This window comes from Aplidium turbinatum, chromosome 1 (assembly GCF_918807975.1).
Source record: "Aplidium turbinatum chromosome 1, kaAplTurb1.1, whole genome shotgun sequence".
NCBI classification, from domain to species: Eukaryota; Metazoa; Chordata; class Ascidiacea; order Aplousobranchia; family Polyclinidae; genus Aplidium; species Aplidium turbinatum.
The window spans coordinates 43841207-43864893 of record NC_137472.1 but is presented as its reverse complement, the minus strand read 5'-3'; the positions used below and the strand labels follow the sequence as shown (position 1 = coordinate 43864893).

The window sequence follows — 23687 nt, the reverse complement described above, 5'->3', positions numbered from 1 at the left end:
TAGCGGGTCAATAGTTTGGTCTGGTTCCTAATCTTTGTTTTTGGACTGATACATACCTGTAGACAGTTTGAACCACTGACGCAGCGCCGGTGCCGAGATTAACAGAGTGAAGTTTCTATAGTTGTTGAAGTGTTGTTATCTGTAAGCTCTTCTATCCACTGGGTGGCGCTAAATGGCAAGCAGTTCTGAAATGCCTTGTTCAAGCGCACACTCCGAAAGCTGAACTTCCGCCGCTTGATCTTGAGTCGGGCAGTTAATCACTTAGCTAAGCAATATCACAAGTTGGCCTATTTTACAAAGAGAAGCCTCTCATAGCCTTCCGTCAACTTCGAAAAGTCAATCATACAAAGCAGAACAATAAAATTATTCAATAAGAAATTCTCAAGAGGAATTTGAACTCCATAATTAACGAAACAATCTTCCAACTTACAAGGTCACAATATTATTTACTACTCATTTGCCAAGAAAACTTACTGAAAGTCAGTAACTCATACAAGATTGTTTGCTTTCTAACAGCCTTTTAGTGTAGTCTAGGCAAACACCTACATTTTGGAGTAACAAAACGAACAAACCTTCTCCTGCAACGACGTAAAAAGGAGCCCAATTTTACTGAGGTAGGGCCTACGCTATAATAAAAACTATCAATGCACACACAACTTCAACAAAGCACAAAGTTAATGACTCAACAGCACAAATAACTTCTTCGTTTTGATTTATTGAACACTTGGAACTGAGGGGAGCCTATCATTTGAGCATCAGGGCCGAATTTATATTGCAATAAAGCATAGTCTTTATCATTTTTTGAAAAGAGATAACTTCAAATATCAAATGTTACAATATTTTTGACAACAAATCCGCCCCGTTAGCTCTGTGGTTAAGCGTCTGACTCAAGATCAAGTGGCGCTGGTTCGGCTCTTGGGGTGTGCGCTTGAGTAACGCATTTTAGGACTGTTCTCCATTCAGTGGCACCTAGTGGATGGAATACTCCACAGATAACACCAATAGTTGAGGCCTGCCTCAGTGATTCAAAGTCTCTACAAGTATGAGGAACTGCCAGGAATAGCTTATCAAAGGCTTTGTCGGTTCGAGGATAAAAATTCAAAACCAACCAACAAACTATTGTTTTAAACGTTTCAAAAACAGTCAAAGGTTTGGTTTCTTTTCACACAAGGTTGTCTGTGGTCCTTTCAATTCAACGTCTGAAAATGTCAAATTTATGAAAAATGCTACTTAGCGTTTGGTAGCTGAGCTATGATCCAAGCTGTCTGTGTTGTGTATCCTTGTCTGATCAATGAAGTGTTTATGAAGCAATGCATTTAAGTTTTTACAATCTGACGAGAAAAAAACACAATCAAGCTATAAAAAATCGTGTTGTTATAAGGCTAAACTCCCAACACAGCAGCACGTAAGTGACGTAAAATGTCAGGCGTGAGTGAGAAGACGCTTTTCGCAAGACAAGAAGCGAGAACGTCATAAAAGAAAGCGTCAGGCAATACGAAAAAATACAGCGAACAGACAAACCCGCGGGAATAAAGAACATTTTGAAGCTTAGAAAACATTGAGACAGAATGTTTGCAAAATGATGATGGCAATGGTATCTATGCAGAACGGGACGTATTTAGTTGAGTCAAGAAAAAGACCATTGGAAGAACCAGTTGAACTGCTAGACATCAAACGAGAAAAATCGGATATGGAAGGTATGTACTCCACAAATGGTATCTCACAAAAATGTAAAATGACGTTTTTCACTTTTGGGAATGCAAGCATGCTCTGGCTATTCTTCTCAATTGTAGGTTACGTCATCAAATAAAGTTCAAGATGCAAAGACTTGCATTTTTAATGAATGCATTTAAGCTTTTTTTAGTGCAAAGTGTTATATTGCGTAAACGTAACACAGTGCTAGCCTATTGACGCTGTGCAAAAGCTTGTAAGTAGAACGACGCTACTGTTTTAGGTCAACTTTACACGTATATTTAGCTTATAAAGCAACAAACAAACACGTTTGCATGTTAGTGTATATGTCATGTAAGTAGGCCTATAATGGTGAAATGAAAACAAAAAGGTATTTCGAATCTGGTGTTTGCGGATACCATCGCTCAAGACAATGATTGTTTTGGTTCGGTGTGCGGAGCGATTGCTGTATGTTTGTATTATTTCAAACATCAAACTAACAAAAAAAGATTGTGCTTGCTTGGAAGTGTAAAAGTTCAGATGTTCAAAGAATGGAGATTGCCTTAGATTTAGAAGTTTTATTGATGATATTATAGAAGTTTTGAAACGTCTTGCGATTTTGTTGAATTACTGTGATGTTGAAAGTGAAGTTGTTATTAATGTTGTAGTTGTTATTAAACTTCTACTAGCGTACTACTAGCATCAAAAAAAATTTTTGCTAAAGTCACAGCAGTTTTCGCAATGACTGAGTAGTGGCGCAGCATTTAATGAAACAACGAATGAATGAGATGTTGAAAGAACAGCTTTGAAAAGAGACCAGTATGTGATTATTGCTGCTCAAGCATCTGTGCGGGAGGCCATTGTCTTCAGGAAAAATCTTGCTTTGTCAGAAATGACCGAAGCGAATCTTCAGCACTGGGTTGGTTAAGTGCGTTCAAGCATGTATGATCGTATTGCATTTTATTCGCATTTTAATCACAGCTGAACGCTGCTAATGCATTGTTTGAAGTTGCCAGTGCAGTTGCTTTGTTTACCGTTTTTTGTTTAGTAAAACTGCCCTTTTGCGTTCAGTTCAATACATGTTATCATTCATCTTGTACCTTCAGCGTCTACTGACGATAAAAAGACTGAGTTTTAAATGCTGATATCCTTCGTGGCTTTTGCTGTCGCACAAGTTGCGGAAGAATGGTCTACTGCGTTGTATTCCCTGACCGAATAACTGTGTGACGAAGAGATTACTCAGCTTCATTCACGACGCGCTTACAACACTTCCTTTATTGAAAAGTGATTAATACACACAGCTCAGCAATATGGTAAAAGTTTGACAATCGATACTTTTAAAATTTATCAGGACTTGCAACATGCACTACCAACAATTCACATCGATTTCTTTCTTGAGCAAACTCAATGGGTTTGAAACGTGGTTTGAAATCATATTTTTGCTAATCTGTCGGCATCATTCATCAAGCGATTTAGCAATAGAAACGATATTTTTATGTCAGTGTAAATTCACCCCCGATTAAGAACCCAAGAACCATTGTCTATAATCTCAGTTCAAAGTGTCAACTCTTACTAATAACCCTTTTTCCATATATTTTCCGTCTACAATCAACTTCCCACGTTTTGTGTTTATGAAGATAGCCTATAGTATTGGTCAGGGGCAGTCAACAACCCCAATCTGCTTTGAATCTACTTGAGTTACAGAAAATTACTTTTATACCTTCTAGGATTTTTGTTTGATTGCGACAGAACTCGGGTGCCGATCTGGTGCTTGAGAATAAGCGTGTTGCCTATATTTTACTCAAAGGATATGAAAAAAGGGAAATTTAGTTATTACGTTTAAGTTTTTAGGTCGTGGTTTACCCCTGGTTCTCTGTCAGTTGCCCCCTACGTATGAGGCAATATTACTGTTCATGTTGTTCATCTTTTCTGTTTTTACCTGAGTTATCAGTTCTGAGTGTCATACTTTAAATAAAACCTCCTTGTTTCAAGCAGTTAATAGAGCACTCTTACAAAGCTGTTTGAAACGTGTTTTTTATTGAAACAAAATTCTTTGCAAGTAGTTCAAATTCACATCAAAATGAAACAAAATCAAGGCAATAAATTTTGTGTAAAAATAAAACAAATCAATTTAAAATGAAACAAGCAAAAACAAAACGTCTAGATCGCAAAACATAAGTACTGTAATACATACGTAATAAACATAAACAACAATAAAAACATATTAAATAGACATGCGTAAGACTTCAATACTTGGCATATCATCTTGTTTCGGTTTCAAAACGAAATGAAATAGCTTTTATTCGAAACGAAAAAAACTAGACAAAGAACCTTCCATTGGAAATTTTTAAATGTCTTTGTTTCGATTATAACAGTTTATTTTACACTTCCTTTGGTTGAGCGAAATGATATCAATGTTGGTCTAAGGAAATGTCATTCAAAATTCTACAGATCACGCTGTTCTAAAAAAAGAAGCGAAAATCAATGCTTTGGATTAGGCTTCATTTGATGGAACATGCATTCCTACAAATTGTTTTAGGTCTATTGAGCGGTTATGTATGTTCATGAAATATTAAAATACCACTGTGTTTTCATATGACGCTCATAACCGGAACATGCAAGTAATCCTTCGTCATAACCTCATTATATTATAAAGTAGATTCCTTGTCCATTTCAGGACCGGCATTATTTTCTTAATGGATAGTATCTTGTTTAAACTTTGTTGCGGTTGCATTTTGAATATCCGCAAAGAATATGTTAAACTGATCGATATTTCAGCATAAAAAGGTTTTACGGTGATGAAATGTTTTTTTGGGGGGTGAGGAAAAGTTTTAAATAGCATCAATAGGCTATCTATTAAATATCATAATGGAATTTGTTAAAAAATCCGCACCAGTTATAGCCTAAATACCAGCTTACTTGGCCACCCTCTTAATTTAAGGGAGGTATGCCACGCCTCTCCTTTACGTTTTTAGCGACAAGATTCCAATTTTGATTCAAAATTAATTCCGCAGTATCCAGTATGAGAGTGCAACAATTGCCAATGGTCGTTTGGCAGGCGCAACAAACTCTAAACTGTTCGTTCTTCGCGGTTGATTAATGTGATGTTCCAGTTGTAATGAAAGTCGTGTTTTTGTGACTGCTGGTTCGTGACAACTTGATGAACAATCAATCATCCGAACGGATTTCTTCACTTTGTTTTCCTTTCTCGCAAAAACCTCCATCACGAATAGCCTCAGTAGGTTGAGTTCTACTTTGATGTGCAGATGTTTTTTGGACTGTCAATGTAGTTTTACAAATCTTGGTCTGCTTCTTTGTCAGCAGTGAGCAGCGTTCTTGTTTTGTGCAGCTTCACTCTGATGCTGCAACTTCAAGATTGTTAAAAGTGTACTGTACTGTATTCTTTATTTATAGTACACTACAGAATACATTTGAAGTCAGTTTGGAATGTAAAACAATAATGCTAATGGTTGTAGATAACTAGGTGACCGTCCCAGCCAGCAAAATTATTCATTTTTACATAGAAGCAACTTCTCTAAACGTTGAATCATGCTACTGAAAGTGCAATAGGTAGGGTCAAATCACTCGCGTTTGCCTTAAATGTGAGTTTTTATCTAAGCACTGCTTGCAGAGTTCTTAGAAAGATTGTTGTCGCTGATCGCTTTTGTGCGAGCAATGTGTTTTTGTGGTTTACTTTTTATCGAATTGTTGCCCAGCGTGAATTTTGAAACGACATGCAGTTAACAACGCTAAAACGCCACTTGGTTGATCTTAAAATATACTTTTTCTGTTGGTCGAGTGAAACAATTTTTTTCTCAAACTAGTTCTTGCAGCTGTGGAGATTTACAAAGACACGCCACAGTGTATTTATGTGAGTCTGTTTCATTCTGCTACTTGGCACAGTTATTCTTCGTCCATGTGCATTCCTTCTTGGAAACTTTTTCATTTTACCATGTATGTCGTCGAGTTTCATGTGGCCTAGTAGGCTACTATGTGACGAATAAGCAGTTCCATATGATTATGTATTCTGGAACCTGATATTTTCCTCGTACTTTGGCGACCATGGTCTTCCAAACTTCTCTGTTATTTGACATCCTCATAAAACCAGTAGTTTTGATTGTTGTGTTTGTGGCCCATTGTTTCAAGCTGTTTAAATAAGTTAATCGTTGCCGACTTCTGCTTCTTTTTCCTTGTATCATGCCCAATAGTGCTAATTTTTCCAAATCTGCATGTCTGTCAATATGGCCTACAAATCCTATCTTGCGCTTTCCTACTCTACTGTAGTTATTAATCTCCTTTCTGTTTTTGCCAATTCCAGAACTTTGTTATTACTTTTCTTTTCTGTGCGACTGATCTTTAACATTCTTCTGAAAAATCACATCTCGGCAGCCGCTAATCTTTTCTTCATTTCATTACTTATCATCCAGTATCAATAGGTTAAACTTGGTTTTACATATGTGTTTAAAACTTTAATTTTGGTTTTTATTGTTATGTTGCGATTGATGAAGACTGTGCTCATTTTACTAAAAGTGTCCACTGTCCATTGCTATAGCAATTCTCTTTTTAATTTCAGTGTCACTTTTGCCGTCAGAAGTTATAATGTGCCCAAGATATTTAAATTTGTCAACTTGTTTTACTGTAACACCATTGAGTGTCAGTTTGCATTTTGAATAGGTTTATTGGATATGTTATTGAATACAAAATTGATTTTTATGTCTTTGGATCTTGATCAATATGTAGCGTGTTTCCATAAGACTACACTGTAATCCACACGAAGCTTAAATTTAATATTTAGTAGCGCTGCCCGCATTAATCTGGCCTACACACTCTTCCTTCTAAAAGCGATCATGTTGCAATGTCTGTTAATCTACATCCGTAGACGTTGAATTTATTCAAAAGTGTGACTTTTTGACGAGCAAGCGTACTTCTATCGTTTTGCCAAGTCGTAAAGTGGCTTCACTGTTACAATCCAAGCTCGTTAATTTTCACATAAATTCATCATTACATAAAAAGTCGAAAGCAAACTTTATTCAACAACAATGTAACCTACGGTGGATGGTACACTGCATTACAGCGGCAACCAAGGCTCGTTGTTCCGAGACAGAAAAACGCAAAACGAGGGTTGGTACCATTTCGTGAGCAAGACGGAGCGAGCGAATACTTGATGTCAATATCCGGATTGGAACGAAATTGGTGAAATCTGAAGTAATCAAATAAACCAATTTCTCCAGGAAGTTGTAGACTTTTCCGAGCCACTTGTTTTTCTAGAGGCAGCAATTGAACACAATAAATTCAGCTGTATATTTTCTTTATGGCGTAAGCACCTGAGCTTGCTTCACCGTGACTAAAGTTTGCTTCATAATTTGATGTTTTCCGCCTTGAAGCAGCAGTGGTGTTTTAAAAGTGTCCTCAAAAAAACTTGGAGTTATATTATATGTCTACCAAGCAGGCAACAGTTGGTCTTTTTTAATCGTATTTTGAAGAAGCAAAGTTATTTGTCTTTTCATAAATAATACGACCAACTAAGTAAGAAAGGCTTTTTCGTCTTGCTTCAATTAGGTGAAAAGAACCCTCCACGAGCGCATTGCAGCATAAATAAACTTTCACATGTTAGGATAGCGCACTGGTAATATTGGTTAAGAAAAATTGCTCTACCAGCGTTTTCACAACGCGAAGCAGAGGCGAGAATTAGATTATTTTGTTTTGCTGGCTCTTGATGTGAGAAGATTAGACACGAATCAGGGTTTTACTTCAGAAACGTGTTTGTTGTTTGCGAACGTTCAACGACGTTAAATTTGCACTCCAGTGGCTGAGCGAGACTGCAGTGACGTTAGCACGTCACGATATTGCATGATACAATTCGACGTTTATCGTTGATTTTAATCTTTATAATGGCTGAATTCACTCAAAAGTGATACCATCATTTTTATAGCAGCGAATACTAGAAAACATAAAAACAGCTGAAGTTATTTTATTCGATTTTTTAACTTATCGCAAACGTCAAAAAAGCAATTAGTACAGTAGGTTACACTTTTTTGTGCAGGTGGCATGTGGTAAAAGGCTTTTTGAACAGTAAAAACTATTTTTACCTCAAGTGAGAACACGTTGTCCGTTCGCTATGGAGTACGCTTATAGTTGTTATGACCTAGTACCCGATGGTTGCACTTATACCACTTTTGGACATGAAAATACTTACGGTGAGAGACTATTAAAACGCAAGCAAATTTACGGGAGTAAATTCATGGCCTAGGCGGGTTATTATATTTATCAAAGGAGGCGTTTGAAATCTTTTTTCTTTTTGTTTGATATTTTAACTATCCTGGCGTTTTGTATACAAATTGCTTTCAGCAAACTGGTTTACTGCTGAAATTTGTTTTGCTGATAACTTCCCGAAAATCTTAACGATTTTGAAGCATATATATCTCGATGCTTATCGCCATCTAAACCATCGGTATCTGCTCATTTTCTGCATTGTACCGCTAATGTCATAGCATTTCACCAATAGCAGGTTGTTGTGGCCGTCGTCAAACCAGTGCTCGCAAAAGTGGCTTCTGAAATCTTTTATGAACTGTATTTTTATTTACGAAATAGTTATACCAACCCAGTCAGCCGATCAGTTTTTTTTGCGTGGATTTAATGTCTGCAAACTCTAAATCGTTTTAAAAAAGGACTGATTGGACTTCAGAAAAATTAAGTCTAGAAAAGTGTAAAAGACAGTTTGAAACCAAAACATTTCAAACTTTATACAAACCTCGTTCCTTTTTTCAAGTAAAACCCCTTGCACTGGTTTTGTTTCAGTTTCATCGAAATACAAACTCGCTTCATTGCGAGTTCGAAACGGTTTGACAATGACGCAGGCTGTCGGCTGCATAGCCGAGTGGTGAGAGCCCTGGAACGGCAACCGAAAGGGCGCCGGTTGGACACCGCTCAGGAGCATGCGGCTGTGTCTTTGGCAGGACACTTAAAGGCATGCCTGAAGGTGGACACGAAGATTGGCTTCCTTGCCTTCCCGTCTACTTAATCTAAATCTTCAACCACCGGGTATAAGCCTGGATATGACAAAAAAATGACGCAGGCTTCGAGCTATGAGAGCTTTCAGCCAATATTTCGAAATACTTTGTTTTGTTGCGACACAAATTTGTTGATTTGATTTTGTTTTATTTGAAATTGAAATCTACATGAAAATTTTTGTTTCGACCAAAAACTGTTGTTTCGAACAAAAGAAAACGTGCTTTTCACAAAGCTAGGCTTGCAAGGTGATTCAAAACCATGAAGTAGTTTAAAGCAAATCATGAAGCAGAAGTAATTGTTCGTCTTTTGACGTGAATTTCTCACAAATAGCACCGATAAAAATAAAGTCTGATTGTATGAAAAACTGACCAAGCTAAATGATTTTGTTTCAGATAACCCCCTTGAAAACGGGGTGAACTTCCTTGCCCCACCACCTGGGCAGTTGATCTTAAAGGTATTGATACCTGGATATGCAGCCGGAGCAGTCATCGGTAAAGGAGGACAAATAATCGTACAACTACAAAAAGAATCAGGAGCTGTAATTAAGCTTTCGAAAGCAAAAGACTTTTATCCTGGTAATATATTTCTAGAAGAGTAATGCTTGTAAAGTGCGATTTTTATCTTATGTTATTAATAAATTGATTACAGAGTAAATCTGTGTCAATTCAAAACATTTATTAATCAATAAAATGTACATGATATACCAAGCTTGAAGGTATTGTTAATGTTTTCATTGGGTCACTGGTTTGTTGTTTTATAGACAAAGCCACTGCTTATTTTGTCACCGATAGACGAATAGTGAAAGCTTAATTCTGTGAAAACACTGCAAGATTGTCTTACTACGGTATGGCTGTGATCCACAGCTTACTTTTGTAAAAGTTGTTCAGTTCAAAAATTGCCTTATCACGTCGCATGCAAACCATTGAACGGTTGCGTGCTTTTGCAATTGGACACCCAATGAAGTCATTGCCTGTTGGACAATATGAATTTGGGCGGCGATCAAATGACAAACCTTCAGTGTGCAAGTGAACAACGGTACTCGGAGGAAAGTTTAGTAGGAAACTTGTGGTGTCGCATCATCACATTATGCTGTTGTTGACTAATGACTATAGTGGTATGAAGCCATCCAACGTACACACAAATAAACAACATGTCAAATCCGAAGGTGGTCCAGTCCCATCGTCTGTGGTTGCCGCGTCCCAATTAGTAAATCCAGACTTGTGTCGACGTTGAATTTCACTTCTATGAAATACTTTAAGATTAAACTGAACCTCAGTTAGCCTATGACTGCAATCGGGAGTTTTGTTGTCCAGACATTGAAAAGCGCGTTTTTCTAACCAAATTTTGAGCTTTTGTTTAGCCTGACTATTTTACGTCGGACTTGCTCGATTTTTTGCTTATTGTGGGTCACATATCCTCATGTCTACTGGATAATTGTGCTTAGGCTACTGGGGGTTGGGTTATCTTGTTTTAAGGGGTCGCGTAATATGTCTCATTTTCTTCATTTCTCGTGTTTTTATTTGATGCATCAAACCCTACTTGGTTCTATAGCTTTCTCTTTTAACTAATTTATGTTGTGGTTCGTTTCTACCCTACGCTGACAATTTATTGTATTGCCATAGGGTAAAAAAGCTTGTCATCACATGCTTGAATATAACGGCGTTGCCATGGACTGTTTATTGATCTTAAATGTTAAAATGGTTTTGACTGACACGCTTCTGCGTCATATATGGGATGATCTAAGCACAACATCACCATGGGTTGACTGGACAAGGATTTTTTTTTTATCGTTGTAGCTGGGTAAATAAATACATCAACAAATAGTTTTTAGCAAGAGAACTTTGGTTGGTAGAATGTTGTATGGCAGGGCTTCCCAAACTTTTTTGCTCGCGACCCCTTTTAATCTCCTAAAATTTTCTGCGACCCTTTACGGTAAAAGGATAAACAATACGAAATATACGTTTGTGATATTTATTGAAAGGTTTAATTTAAACGAAAACTAAAAACAAACTATCCGTACTCGAAGCCTACTACTTTACCGCTTGTAGCCTGTTGGAAACAAAACCAAAAAGAAAACATCTTTATTCAGTGTGATGGGTGCGACTGCTTCTGCTACAAAGCAGGTATAGCCGTCGCTCGATGTTTGTCAATAGGCGGTTTCAATGTTACTTACGCTAGAACGGTATTTTATCAACGTTGAAAACACAGACACCCACATAGGATACGTGGAGATTTACGGCAGGAGTGCGGTTACTGCTAGGCCATATAATGGTGAATATTCCTCTCTAACGTACGGTTAAGCCATAAAGTGTGAAATTTTTTCCAGAAAATTCAAGCCACAACTTATAGTCAAAAGATAGATTTGTAAATTTTTCCTGAGATATGAAAGAGAGGTGCTCGGTACTTTGTTGTTGCATTGCAAATTGATTTTGGATCCAATCTAAATAGGTATTGTCCAATTCTACAAGAAACTACTTTTTAAACTCTTTCAACAGCCTTGACAAGTGTCGATAACCAGAAGCTTAATATAACGTTTGATTCCACGCCATTGTTAGCCAAAAACTTTTCAGTAGGCCTAAATGAGAATATTTCAAATGAATCATTTTCAATCTTTTGTTTCTAGATGTTTAATTTTTTGATGAACGCTCCAACTTTAGATTTCAATGTAAAAACATAGATGTTTTCTCCTTGGAAGGACAAATTAAATTCGTAACTTACCATTTTTTTCAAGCAAACTTGACAAATAGCATAATTTGAAAAGTCTTTCCAAAAACAGATAAAAACGTTCAAAAACGTCTTTACAAAAACAGCGGACAAAGTCTAAATTTTTTTTACGAATTGATTTTTTAACACTAATTACTTTTTAAAGCATTGGCTTTAATTTTGAAATCCAAGTTTACAATGCAGCAAAGAGGGTTTTAAACTCCTATTCCATATTTCACTACATAAACTTACAAAATACATGTAGCCTAAGTGTACGACTCTTAATAAAGTTAATAACTTTCACAGCATCTTGCACATGTGTTAATATACAGTGCTTTGTGGAAAATTTGTATATTTTCTGCGACCCCCGAAGTTCATTACGCGACCCCTCAAGGAGTCGCGACCCCCACTTTGGGAAGCCCTGTTGTATGCACTGTGTCATTAAGGTTTAAACTGTTTACGAAAGCACAACTACTGTCACGTAACAAAAAAAACATCTTAATGTAAGCAAATAGTATGCATGTGTAAACAGTTTTAAAACAGTTTATTGCAAGATTGCTTGGCAGTCGGTTGTCGAAAGAACGAGATATTCAACCAGCTTCGAAAATGAAGCATTGAGCCTAAGACATGTAGTTTATCGACATGTTTTAATATAGCTTACTCCCAACGTCAGCACTGTCTCTTGGTTTTGCATCTACCAACGTCAAATCGATGTTATTTTTGTGTGCTTGACTTTACATTTATTGGCTTTTTATCACTGGTTCGACAAAATGCATTTGTCGGTTTCAAGCTATTATAGCACAGTTAGCACAGTTATTTCTACAACACTCAGCTTGGACTGCACAAAGGCAGCCTACAAACTTCTGTATGCTTTGTTAAAGCCTGTCCATAGCTGTTACACTTAAAGTCCTAAAGTGATTATGAATGTTAAGATACGTGCTTCACATTGTCTTTTATCTGAAATTACAAGAACTGGGTCTATTTCAAAGCAGTTTTCCTTTTTTTTTTAAGAAGCAGACTTTTATTCATTAAATTACAAATGAAATTTTGGAGAACTTTGAATTGCAAGACTTGGTTTAAAATTGAAGTGAAGTTTACACACTTTTTTCACTTTTACAACAGGATTTTAACAATTTATCTGATGATAAAATTTTGTGTAAATATTATTTAGTCTTTCTGTGAAACTAGAAAATCCGGCTGTGGTTTTCCCCCTTCTCTATTCGACAGTATAAGGCCCATTTTACCTTCCCTTTGTTAACACTGGAATAAGTAATTTACTAAATTTACCGCTGAAACAAGTCAAGTCAATGCCGTTATGTTTCTCGGCAGCCGATTTGTAGCAAGAATTGACAGCGATAGACACGTGTTTCGCCCATGAGGCTGGGCTCATCAGTATCGCACCGCATTCTGCCACAAATTTATTCGACCACCGGTTTACCAGTCAGTTTAACACTTATCTTTGTGGAAACAAAGAAAGAGCCAACAAAACCAGCAGGCGCCAGGGCAGAGGACATTGTGAAGAAAGGGGCGTTCTTCCCGGCTATCAGCACAAGGCTGAGCACTCACTAGTACAGCGAGCAGCTGCGATTCGCCAACCATAACGGTGTAGCTTCCACGCTAGCCATTCAGACCATCCAATCAACGATATGTTTCTCGGCAGCCGATTTGTAGCAAGAATTGACAGCGATAGACACGTGTTTCGCCCATGAGGCTGGGCTCATCAGTATCGCACCGCATTCTGCCACAAATTTATTCGACCACCGCTTTACCAGTCAGTTTAACTCTTATCTTTGTGGAAACAAAGAAAGAGCCAACAAAACCAGCAGGCGCTAGGGCAGAGGACATTGTGAAGAAAGGGGCGTTCTTCCCGGCTATCAGCACAAGGCTGAGCACTCACTAGTACAGCGAGCAGCTGCGATTCGCCAACCATAACGGTGTAGCTTCCACGCTAGCCATTCAGACCATCCATTCGGCAGCCGATTTGTAGCAAGAATTGACAGCGATAGACACGTGTTTCGCCCATGAGGCTGGGTTCATCAGTATCGCACCGCATTCTGCCACAAATTTATTCGACCACCGCTTTACCAGTCAGTTTAACTCTTATCTTTGTGGAAACAAAGAAAGAGCCAACAAAACCAGCAGGCGCCAGGGCAGAGGACATTGTGAAGAAATCGGCTGCCGAGAAACATATTGTTGATTGGATGGTCTGAATGGCTAGCGTGGAAGCTACACCGTTATGGTTGGCGAATCGCAGCTGCTCGCTGTACTAGTGAGTGCTCAGCCTTGTGCTGATAGCCGGGAAGAACGCCCCTTTCTTCACAATGTCCTCTGCCCTAGCGCCTGCTGGTTTTGTTGGCTCTTTCTTTGTTTCCACAAAGATAAGAGTTAAACTGACTGGTAAAGCGGTGGTCGAATAAATTTGTGGCAGAATGCGGTGCGATACTGATGAGCCCAGCCTCATGGGCGAAACACGTGTCTATCGCTGTCAATTCTTGCTACAAATCGGCTGCCGAGAAACATATTGTTGATTGGATGGTCTGAATGGCTAGCGTGGAAGCTACACCGTTATGGTTGGCGAATCGCAGCTGCTCGCTGTACTAGTGAGTGCTCAGCCTTGTGCTGATAGCCGGGAAGAACGCCCCTTTCTTCTCAATGCCGTTAGTTGGGTTAATGTGGGATTAATAAGCAAACAAAAAAAAATTGTAAAAAGAAAAAAAATCACATTTTTTTTCTTAATTTTTCGGTGGCACGTAACCAAATGCCCTCCTGGATCCGCTGCTGGTCATAATTGCATTCCACCAAGAATTTGTACTGAAGTGGTTTGAAAAGTTAGTTGTCTTCCACACAGTTTGTCGTTATTTCATCCCTCAAAATATAACAATCACTCATTAAAGCAAAACTTTTAAAAATCTTGGCCTGCTGGTTAGTGGTTATGCAAGAAACACAAGAAAGCTTTTCGTTCTTGAACAAGGACGACTGGCAGGCCGACGCTACGTCATATTATGTTCCTTATTCTTTTCTGCGCCAATTCTTTCCTTTTCACATATCGATTTTCTTCCATTCTGTGCACTCCGTTGTTCACATACTACAGTATGCTTAGTACAGAAGAGAACACCCATAGTATTTTTTCAGTATGGTAGTAGCCTACAATAATTGGATTTTATTTTCAATCGTTCTGTATGTAGTTTTGAACAAAAAATAAATGACAAGACACAAAACGTAGGTTAAGTTTTCTCTAGTCTTAGTGTTTCCAACACTCAATGCAACTGTAAAATAGACATACGGCTTCATATTAAACTAATTTGGATGATTTTTCAAAATTAAGTTCTCTATTCCTGCTCCTAAGTGAAAATTTATAACATGCAGTACAATATTTAGCAAGAGAAACGTCACCTGCTTTTAAAACGCAAATGACATTGCCAGCATAATACATCTACATTTAGATTTTTGATTTTGTTGTGTTTTTGCCGTAGGCTCATGCATTCTACTTACTTGCATGTTTTATTTGAAAAAGAAGGCAAAGTGACAATACTTTTTTTGCCCATGATGGGATGGAGTCGCATTGCAGTTTTGCAAATGTCTTGGTAGTTTTCAGTTATTTGTAGCTGCTCTCTTATGTCAATTGTGAACACTCTCGGGTGAAACCGCGTTAACAAGCTTTGTTCCTCGGTTTAGACTTCAATGATGACAATTAAACAAAACACGTGACGGAACTGCTTCGACATCATAAAAGAAAAAGTTCGCTGTCGAATTGCCCAAATTTATGTGCATTTAACGTTGGCAATTTGGTAACCTTAGAAGAATTCCACTCGACAAATGAAGGGCCATCGAAAGCGCATCGTTCTTTGCGATCGATTGAAAACTTTTTAACTTCCGTGCTAAATCAGTGAAAGTTGACCAAAGTGCCCATGAGCCTTCGTAAGCAAGCCGTTCATTCTAAAACTGTCGAAAATGTGCTTTACCGACAAGGTTTTTTAATTTGCCGGCCGCTGTTTCAAACCAATTATAATTTGTCATACTCTCGGCGTCCTAGTTAAGTTCAAGTTAAATAAAAAAAATTCTGCAACAAGCCAATCGGATTTGTGCGTCATTTTAGAGGATCACATTTGTAAGCTTGGTAACAACTATTGTCGTCGGTTTGTGGACTTTATCATTGTTTTGTTGATTTCTATCTAGTTTTGCCGATACTTTCACCCTTAGGCGCCAACCTACTTTGATACGGATGGCGTTACTTCAAATTACCAAGCTCAGTTTCAAGTAACAATCTTTCATCCTGCTTATCGAAACGATTTGATTTCATTATTCTGTTTTGACGTAGGCTACTATTCTGTATGGTGCATACTGCATAAGAACACTGCAACTTCGCAGACAAAGTTTTAATGTTAACTTTTGACATTTCCATAGTCAAGTACCGATCTACAGCACTGTAGTTTGCTGAACAACTTCGCACGAACCTAAGTTTATGTAGTACAAATGCTATTGTGTGTAATGGCAGTTGCACACTATTTTTTTTACAATTATTTCTATTTTTTTTACAGAAAACGACTCATCAGTTACGCTCTCCGAGTTACTGCCCATGTCTGATATTTTTATTGCACTTGCAGGTACCCAAGACAGAGTTGTGCTAATACAAGGTACGGCTGACGGATTGATGAAAGTTCACAGCACGATCGTTGAGAAAGTTTATGAGTTTCCAGTCCCTAAAGATCTTGCAGCAATTATAGGCGATCGTCCGAAGCAGGTGATTGACCTCACTGTTTATTGATTTTTCAAGTTGTCCTCGTAATTGCGAATTCAATGTACTCTCCAGAGAACAATGAGCGTCGGGTTCTATCAAAAACTATAATTTCGAAGAGATTTGGATTTTATTTTGCCTCTTTAATACTGCCGCTGTTTCTTTACCCTTGAGATTTTCAAGGGATAATGTTTCTTGCTCATCCGCTATCTTAATCTGCCTAAAGTGCCTTTGGTACATACAATGATACAAAACACGTAAGATGAATAAGCAGCATAAGTTCTATTATACACTACAATGAATACCATCAACTCATCGTATTCGTTCAAATTGCAAAACTTTGTACAAACCGACGAAATAAATGCCTTTCATCGCCTAAACGCCAATTTATTACCGAAATTAATGTTATGGTATGACCGCATAAAGAATTACAATTGCACTTAAAAAATGCACCATAACTTTTTGGAGCTTATTGGTCTATGTAAATTTTTCACATTCTAGTGCAGTACAAGTCAAATTGACAAGCTGGACAAAATATACTGTAGCCTACTACTGAAACTCAATAGAACAGTGAGTGACGTAGCAGGTGTCCATCCATAATTTTGTTATAGTTCATCTCAGCACCTGACAGAAGCAATTGAGGCTCATCAACCCAACGAAACAACTTACAGTAGGAAAACGTATTGAGCTATTTTTGGCACCTTTGAAATAGCTTTATTTTCTGTAAGATCTCTGTCCGTCTTCTTTTATTTTTAACCAAAATATGACGCGACATGCTGTTCTATCTCAGTGACATGATTGTGTTCCTGCTGCGTTAGGGAGGAAAGTTTGTTTCGACAACTTAGCACATCTATTTCGTTGATTCAACGTTTGAAGATATCAAACTATTCAAAAACAATGTGTTTGTTTTCAAAGCTGAGTGCTACCCAATCAGCAAGTCAGTTTTTTTCACATTAATTCTACGTCTGTAGACGTTGAGTTGATGCAACAAACATCGATTTCCTGATTGCGCACGAGATTTAGGAAAACCTGAGTGCCAAACACTTCCCCCCTTCAACTACTCTTAACAATGTTCACAACAACTGAGAATACCACTTTTACTTGTTTAAACAGCCTGCGTTCACTTGGTAGGAGCAGGAGCTCTGCGTTCACTTGGTAGCCTTATACAGTTCGGTTTGATGTTAGATTATTATCATAAATCAACATTGTCTACTAACGGTACATAACAATTGATCGTCATTCTTAATCCTCGGTAGCCCTTGCCAGCTGTCGAAAGATGAATTTAACTTCACCAGTTGCAGTATTTTTGGCTCAAAATTTTGGTATTTTTGAGCATGCAGTTTATCGTTCCTGCTTTAACAAACTCATCCCCGGGTGAGAACTGAAAACTTGCCATATCATGTAAAAGTGTTATGACCCAAAATATTTTGATAAAATCCTCCAAAAAAGAACCAGTTGTAATAATTTGTGAGCACATGTCTTTAGTTTTGAAATCAAGACTGCATAAAACAGTAATTTTACAGATATATTTGAACAAATTCTATGAATCGTGTTTTACGCCATCTCTTTATTTGGTTGCAACAAATATCAAGTAACGATTGAAAATTGAAATTCGTGCTATGATTACCGGAAACCGCTTAAAATGCAGCATTTTACGTCATAGCTTTGTCGCAATGCCAGTTCAATTTGCAAGCATGTGACAAAATGTTGAATCGTTGATGTACTCATGTTTTGTCAAAGCAATTGGCATTCATTTGGCATTAGTTTTAATTTGCAAAGGAGCAAATACTAAATTTTGGCACCATATATTTCAAATGCAGCCGTGTTTACACACTTGCTGCATTCCGTATTATTGTTGTGAAAAGCCAGGATTTCATTTAAAAACAAACATGGATATCAATACATTGACATGCACCACACTACTTGGCTATGCTCAGGCACCCTTTGAACCTTGCAAAGTTGTTCTACCTTCTCGTGTTGATTCACGTGATGGTACACCGCATTTTCAAGCTGGTATTATTTTTCACTTGAAGCATCATAGCTACAAAAATAAAATGAAATTGACAATACAATTACAAGCATACTGTTCTGATTTCTTCGATTTTTGATTTCAAAAAAAAAGTATTCGATGTTTCTGCAACTTGATTCTTTATATTTAAAATTTCAGTGCTTCTAGCATGCGACGGCTTGATTGTTAAGGTTGCTTCTAACTCAATGAAATCCCACGTGGACGACAGCACATTCACTCGATGAACATGCTCCTTACAGATTTATGTACTCAGCCTTCTGCTTAGAACTTGACAGCTGTTTGAGGGCAAAATATCATCGTAATATCCCTGGAGAGTTTTCTTCCAAGCAACCCCTTCCGCTAAAGTCTGATATTGTTTTATTATTTTGACGTCGATAGCTGTTACATTGATGTTAATGCAGCGGGTTTGCAGCTTTTCTGGACTGAAGTTGTTTACGTGCATCAGGGAAGAAATCGATACAATATAATTTAAACTTAATTGCTTCTCTTTCACTAAAAGCCTTGTCTGGAAAGCTTTTTCTTAAAGCTATTTATTTTTAGACGTCACTCAAAATGCAGATTTTTTCCTGTCAAAAAAACAAAGAAAATATAATGATTTCACGTCCTTACTTCAAGGTTTTCCTTTGTTCCAGGTAAAGATTATCGTTCCAAACACCACAGCAGGGTTAGTGATCGGAAAAGCGGGGGCCACTATTCGAACCATAATGGAAGAGAGTGGATCGAAGGTAGGGAGCTATATCCCAGGCAGAAAATCAGTCGTTTTTTACACTGATTTGTTGTCTGGGTGTTGTTGTGTTGGAACACTTTGACAATTGAAGCGAAAAGAATACATGAATACATAAACCTAAAGCGAAAACACTAAGGCACTCCATTGAAGACCATCAACTTTTAAACATCTTGTCATCATTGACATCCTGTTTCGATCCATTATTTGATGCAACTCCCCTGCAATACAATTGTCAAAATGTATTTTTTTAACCCTAATATAATATTTGTATTACTTTTTTAATCCCACTAATTTAAAGTAACCTGTTCTCTGTTCATGTAGCTGTTGCTTTTGTGTAGGTATAGGCTACTTTGTGTGATATGAAATGATACAAATAATTCATTGAAACTTGAATGATATGTCGTGGTTTCTTCTGAGAAAAGTACTTTAGCAGAAAACTTACCGTACAGTTTTCTTAAATTAAATATGTTAACTTTCTAAATGTAATGTACTTTCCTTCACGACCATTCGAAATGATTCAAAGTTTGGTTTTGCACAATTTTTACTGTCTTTATGACAGTTAAGCAGTTGTGGTCATCATCATCATCATCATCATCAGCCGGTCATGCCACTGCTGGCAGATGGCCTCCACATATGTTTCCACACCATTCTGTCTTTTGCTGTTCTCATCCAGGTGATGCCAATCTTTTCTTCTATGTCATCTCGCCATCTTCTTTTTGGTCTCCCTCTAGTTCTTCTTGCATATCTTGGTGTCCATTCTGTGGTTATCTTTCATTATCTTTCATTCTTGCTACGTGTTGTGGTCAATCTTCATTAATATGGTGGATGAGCTTATATTCGAGAGGCAAAGACTCAGAGGTTATCGCTACAGCGATATGTATTGTTTCTTCGTGGATAATGTCGAGAAATAAAATTGTTGCACAAAGTCCAAATTTACAATCAATGACATCATTATTACTAAGCAGTTTTAGTATTTGTGTGATTAACGTCTTATTGAACATTTGGCAATACTTTTTTTTCAGGTGCAACTTTCTCAAAAACCTGAAGGAGTAAACGTACAAGAAAGAGTAATCACCATAAAAGGAGAAAAACATCAACTGATAACAGCATCTAATATAATCATTGATAAAATCAAAGATGATCCACAGAGTGCCAGCTGTCCGAACATTAGCTACTCTGGCATTGCAGGTCCTGTCGCCAACGCTAACCCTACTGGGTCGCCCTATGCTGCTGGTTCTCCCACCATGGTCGACGCCACACATCCGGCTGTCCAAGCCATGCTGGGACACTACGTCATTCCCGGACAACACCCTGTCTTGCAGGCCGCAGTTCCATCTTCCCATTACATCACTCACCACCCAGCAGCATTGCCAGCCATTTCGGCTCCTGCCACCGACTTGTCTTCTCTCAATGCTGGACTGAACAGCTTAGCAAATTATGCTTATGGCGTAAATTATAATTCATTGGGAGTTGTTCCTGGAGTGCATTCAAATGTCCATTCTGGCATCGCTACGTCTGTTGGAATGATACCCACCGGTTCACTTGCTGGAACAGTCAGTCCCATACCTTCTGCCACACCACTACTGTCTGCAACAGCTTTACCGCTTGAAAACGGTAATCCGATTCAAACAGCAGCTGTACCTGCAGGCATGCAAGCTGCCCAGACAATTTCTTTGCCAAACAACTACCTTGCCAGTTTAGCCTCAGCAGGATATTTAACCGCTGGTCACCAACTTGTAGGAGCTCCTGGAGTTGCAAGTGGAATATCCAGCTTATCTCAGCCTCCACCTTCAGTAACTCCCAACAGTATATCTGTCGCATCGTCTCCCACAGCTCCATTTTTTCCAGCCAGTGTTGCTCCTCAATCATCTGTAAGTCTTCTCAGTATTGAAAAAACAAGTGATGGACAAAGAGAGATTATCGATTTATCAATTCCAGAAAATTTAATTGGAGCAATTCTTGGTAAAGCGGGTCGGACTTTAGTGGAGTTTCAGGATCTATCAGGAGCAAAAATTCAGATTTCTAAAAAGGGAGAGTATGTAGTAGGGACCAGAAATAGAAAGGTTACTATTTCAGGGAAGCCTCCTTGTCCTCAAACCGCGCAGTTGTTGATCACACAGCGCATAGCAGCTGCTCAGACGGCAAGGGCTCAGCAAGCGAAGCTTATGTAGAAAACACAAGTAAAAAAATTCACGATTACTTTAGTTATGTTTGCGATTGCTGTCTTCCTTTGTCTTTTAATGCTTAAGTATTTTAGTGGAGCAGTGCTTGCTTTTATCCCTTTACCTGATAGATTTTTTTTTAATTTGTTGAAGAAGTTAGCAAAGTTGCCATGTCGTAAGTGTATAGGAAGTCTTGCATGCGAATCACCAGTTCTTCCTCCATAATTTACTTTCCATGCATATTTCCTCTTCCATGCGCACGGTCTATTTGTAGCATTAGTGCTGTTCATTTGTTTACGTAAAGAAGAATTCACAAAATTTCGCACTCGACAAAACGATTTTTTTCAGTGAATTCACTATTTAATAAACAAACAACAGCACAGCGGCCATATTGCCATGTTGCAACATTTTTAAATCTTAATTCACAGAAGCTGCACACTTCTCTGGTTAAGGGTTGTTAGCATGTGCCCTATTACACGATTTCACTTTTATTGTCGATGTTTTGATTCACCGCTCTTAGGTCGTTTGCATTATTCATGTTGATCTTGAAATTACGTAACAAAGCACAAGACTTTTGCATTCCGCTATCGATTCATGATTTCGAAACAAAAAATGCTGGAAAAGTCGCGATTGCGGTGTCTGAATTTTATTATATTAATTCAATAACACGTAATTTTGCGTCAAACTTTTGAAAATGAAATTGCTGAGCGTTTGATCACGGGAAGTAAAAAGAACCATGCAGCTAAAGTTCGCTTTTCAGTGGAGTTTTATCTCATCAACGTTTTGATAGCTCCAATACAAAGACTTATATGACAATGGGACTTGTCAACTTGAAAACCTCTATCTTCAAAACGCGTGACGTCATATTTGCTGCTGTGTTTTTTTACTTGAAGTAAATAATTTTGTTATTTCAATCGCGTGTTGGTTTTACTAAAACAGTTTATTAATAATATTTTCGACGTCTTGATACAACTTACGTTTGACACACTTCTTGATTCTCGCTTTGCTATTAATCAAAATGACAATCGCATTTTATTCTAAACTATAAAAATACGAAAGTTTTAAACAGGAAAGTTTTTAAAACAGATCACAAATCGTTTCAGAAAGTGAAGCGATTTCAGTCAAACTAAATACAAAATATAAGAAACCTAAAAATATTTCGCTCTTTGTTCTCAATAAAGAGCATTGTTAATTTCATATTCTGGAATTTTTGAGTTCAACATGACGTAGTCAATTGCTGTATATAACCATAGCGTGCATATGTGTATTTTTAACATGATGGAGTGAGTTATAATGAAAAAACTCCATCATATCACATCAATCTGCCATCGTTAACAGTCGTACTTCTTTGTCACTCATTTTCTTTTTCTTGATTGTTTTGTCTACACTAGACACATCAACATTGCATTGCGCCGTTTGCTGGTCAGTTACTTTGTTTTACAACGGAAATAGCGTTAAAAATAGCAGTCTCTCTGCCATTCGCTGGTGGCTGGTGGTAGTCTAGTATGTCATTGGGTAGCAGAGAGTTATGGGGGTTGGGTGACTGTTATTGAAACTTATCTGATCATTATCTTAATTTTGTGATATTATTTTACTCAGTTATGAAGAAAAGCATTTAACTTTGTGTATTAAAATCACAAATAATAGAAAAAAAATCACATTCTATTTTTTCTCGAAAGATTTAGCGTTGATGAATTGTTTGCTTCTGCTGCCACCTAGAATACTATTTTTCTAATCCTTGCCCTGTTTCATCCATTTTCATAAATGTGGTTCAATTTTTAATCTTGCATGATGCATTTAAGACATTTTTAATGTTACTTTCTGTATTAATTTGACGTTAATCAAACGTCTAACTTTTTGTGTTCGAGTTAAGACAGTTAATGGCAGGGAAGGATAGCATAATAAAACCCTTCTTTAATGATAGGCTAATGCGCAACAATGTTGCTTTCTTGAATTGTCATTGAATTTGAACCCTTTGATAAAATGTTGCTGCCAATTGTTTTTGCGACAATGCCGGTTTGCTTGTGGTATGAGTGTTTGTCAAAAACTGTAAGCGATGTTGCAAAAAACAAATATCTTAATCACGTTATTTCATCGTGGGTGTCATAATTGTTGCACAGGGATATCTAAAGAAGGGGATACGAAGGCTTTTATTACGTCTGACAATAGAAGGGTTTCTGTTTACCGTAAATAATATCTGTTTATGGTAAAATGACAATTGGCACCGATAGTAGTTCAATAAATCTTGTTATGATAACCTGCATTGCGCTATTAGCATCAGGCCTGGATATTCACTGCATTCTCATGGTTACTTGTTAATTCAATTACCCGTAGGCCTATACTTGTTTCACATCTAGCCCACTGGAAAGGCTTTGTCAAGAAGAACAGCTTACTGGTAACTTTTCAACTGTCTTTCCAAACAAGTATTTTTTAAATCTACTCTACGTAACATTTGCTAACTGTCTTCTGTAGCTGACTGTACCAGCTGCACTACAAAACTTTCTGCAATTTAAAAAAGAATCGCATGTTTAGCGCGCTACAAACTACCGCCCTGGTAGTGTCGTGACTCCGTGAGAATAAGGTAATCCCTGAGAGCCTTCGTATCTCCATCTTTACATTTCCCTGTTGTTGCAGTTTGAAAGTTGCTCT

General features: G+C 37.7%; 1 protein-coding gene across 1 annotated transcript; it reads left to right on the top strand.

Annotated features, from left to right (window-relative positions):
- The first annotated feature begins 1579 nt into the window (after nt 1-1579).
- LOC145770444 (RNA-binding protein Nova-1-like) lies at nt 1580-21047 on the top strand. The gene is made up of 5 exons (XM_082582097.1): nt 1580-1697; nt 9075-9257; nt 15990-16126; nt 18782-18874; nt 19899-21047. Exons 1-5 carry the CDS (start codon nt 1580-1582, stop codon nt 21045-21047), a joined length of 1680 nt encoding a protein of 559 aa, XP_082438223.1.
- The last annotated feature ends 2640 nt before the right edge of the window (nt 21048-23687 follow it).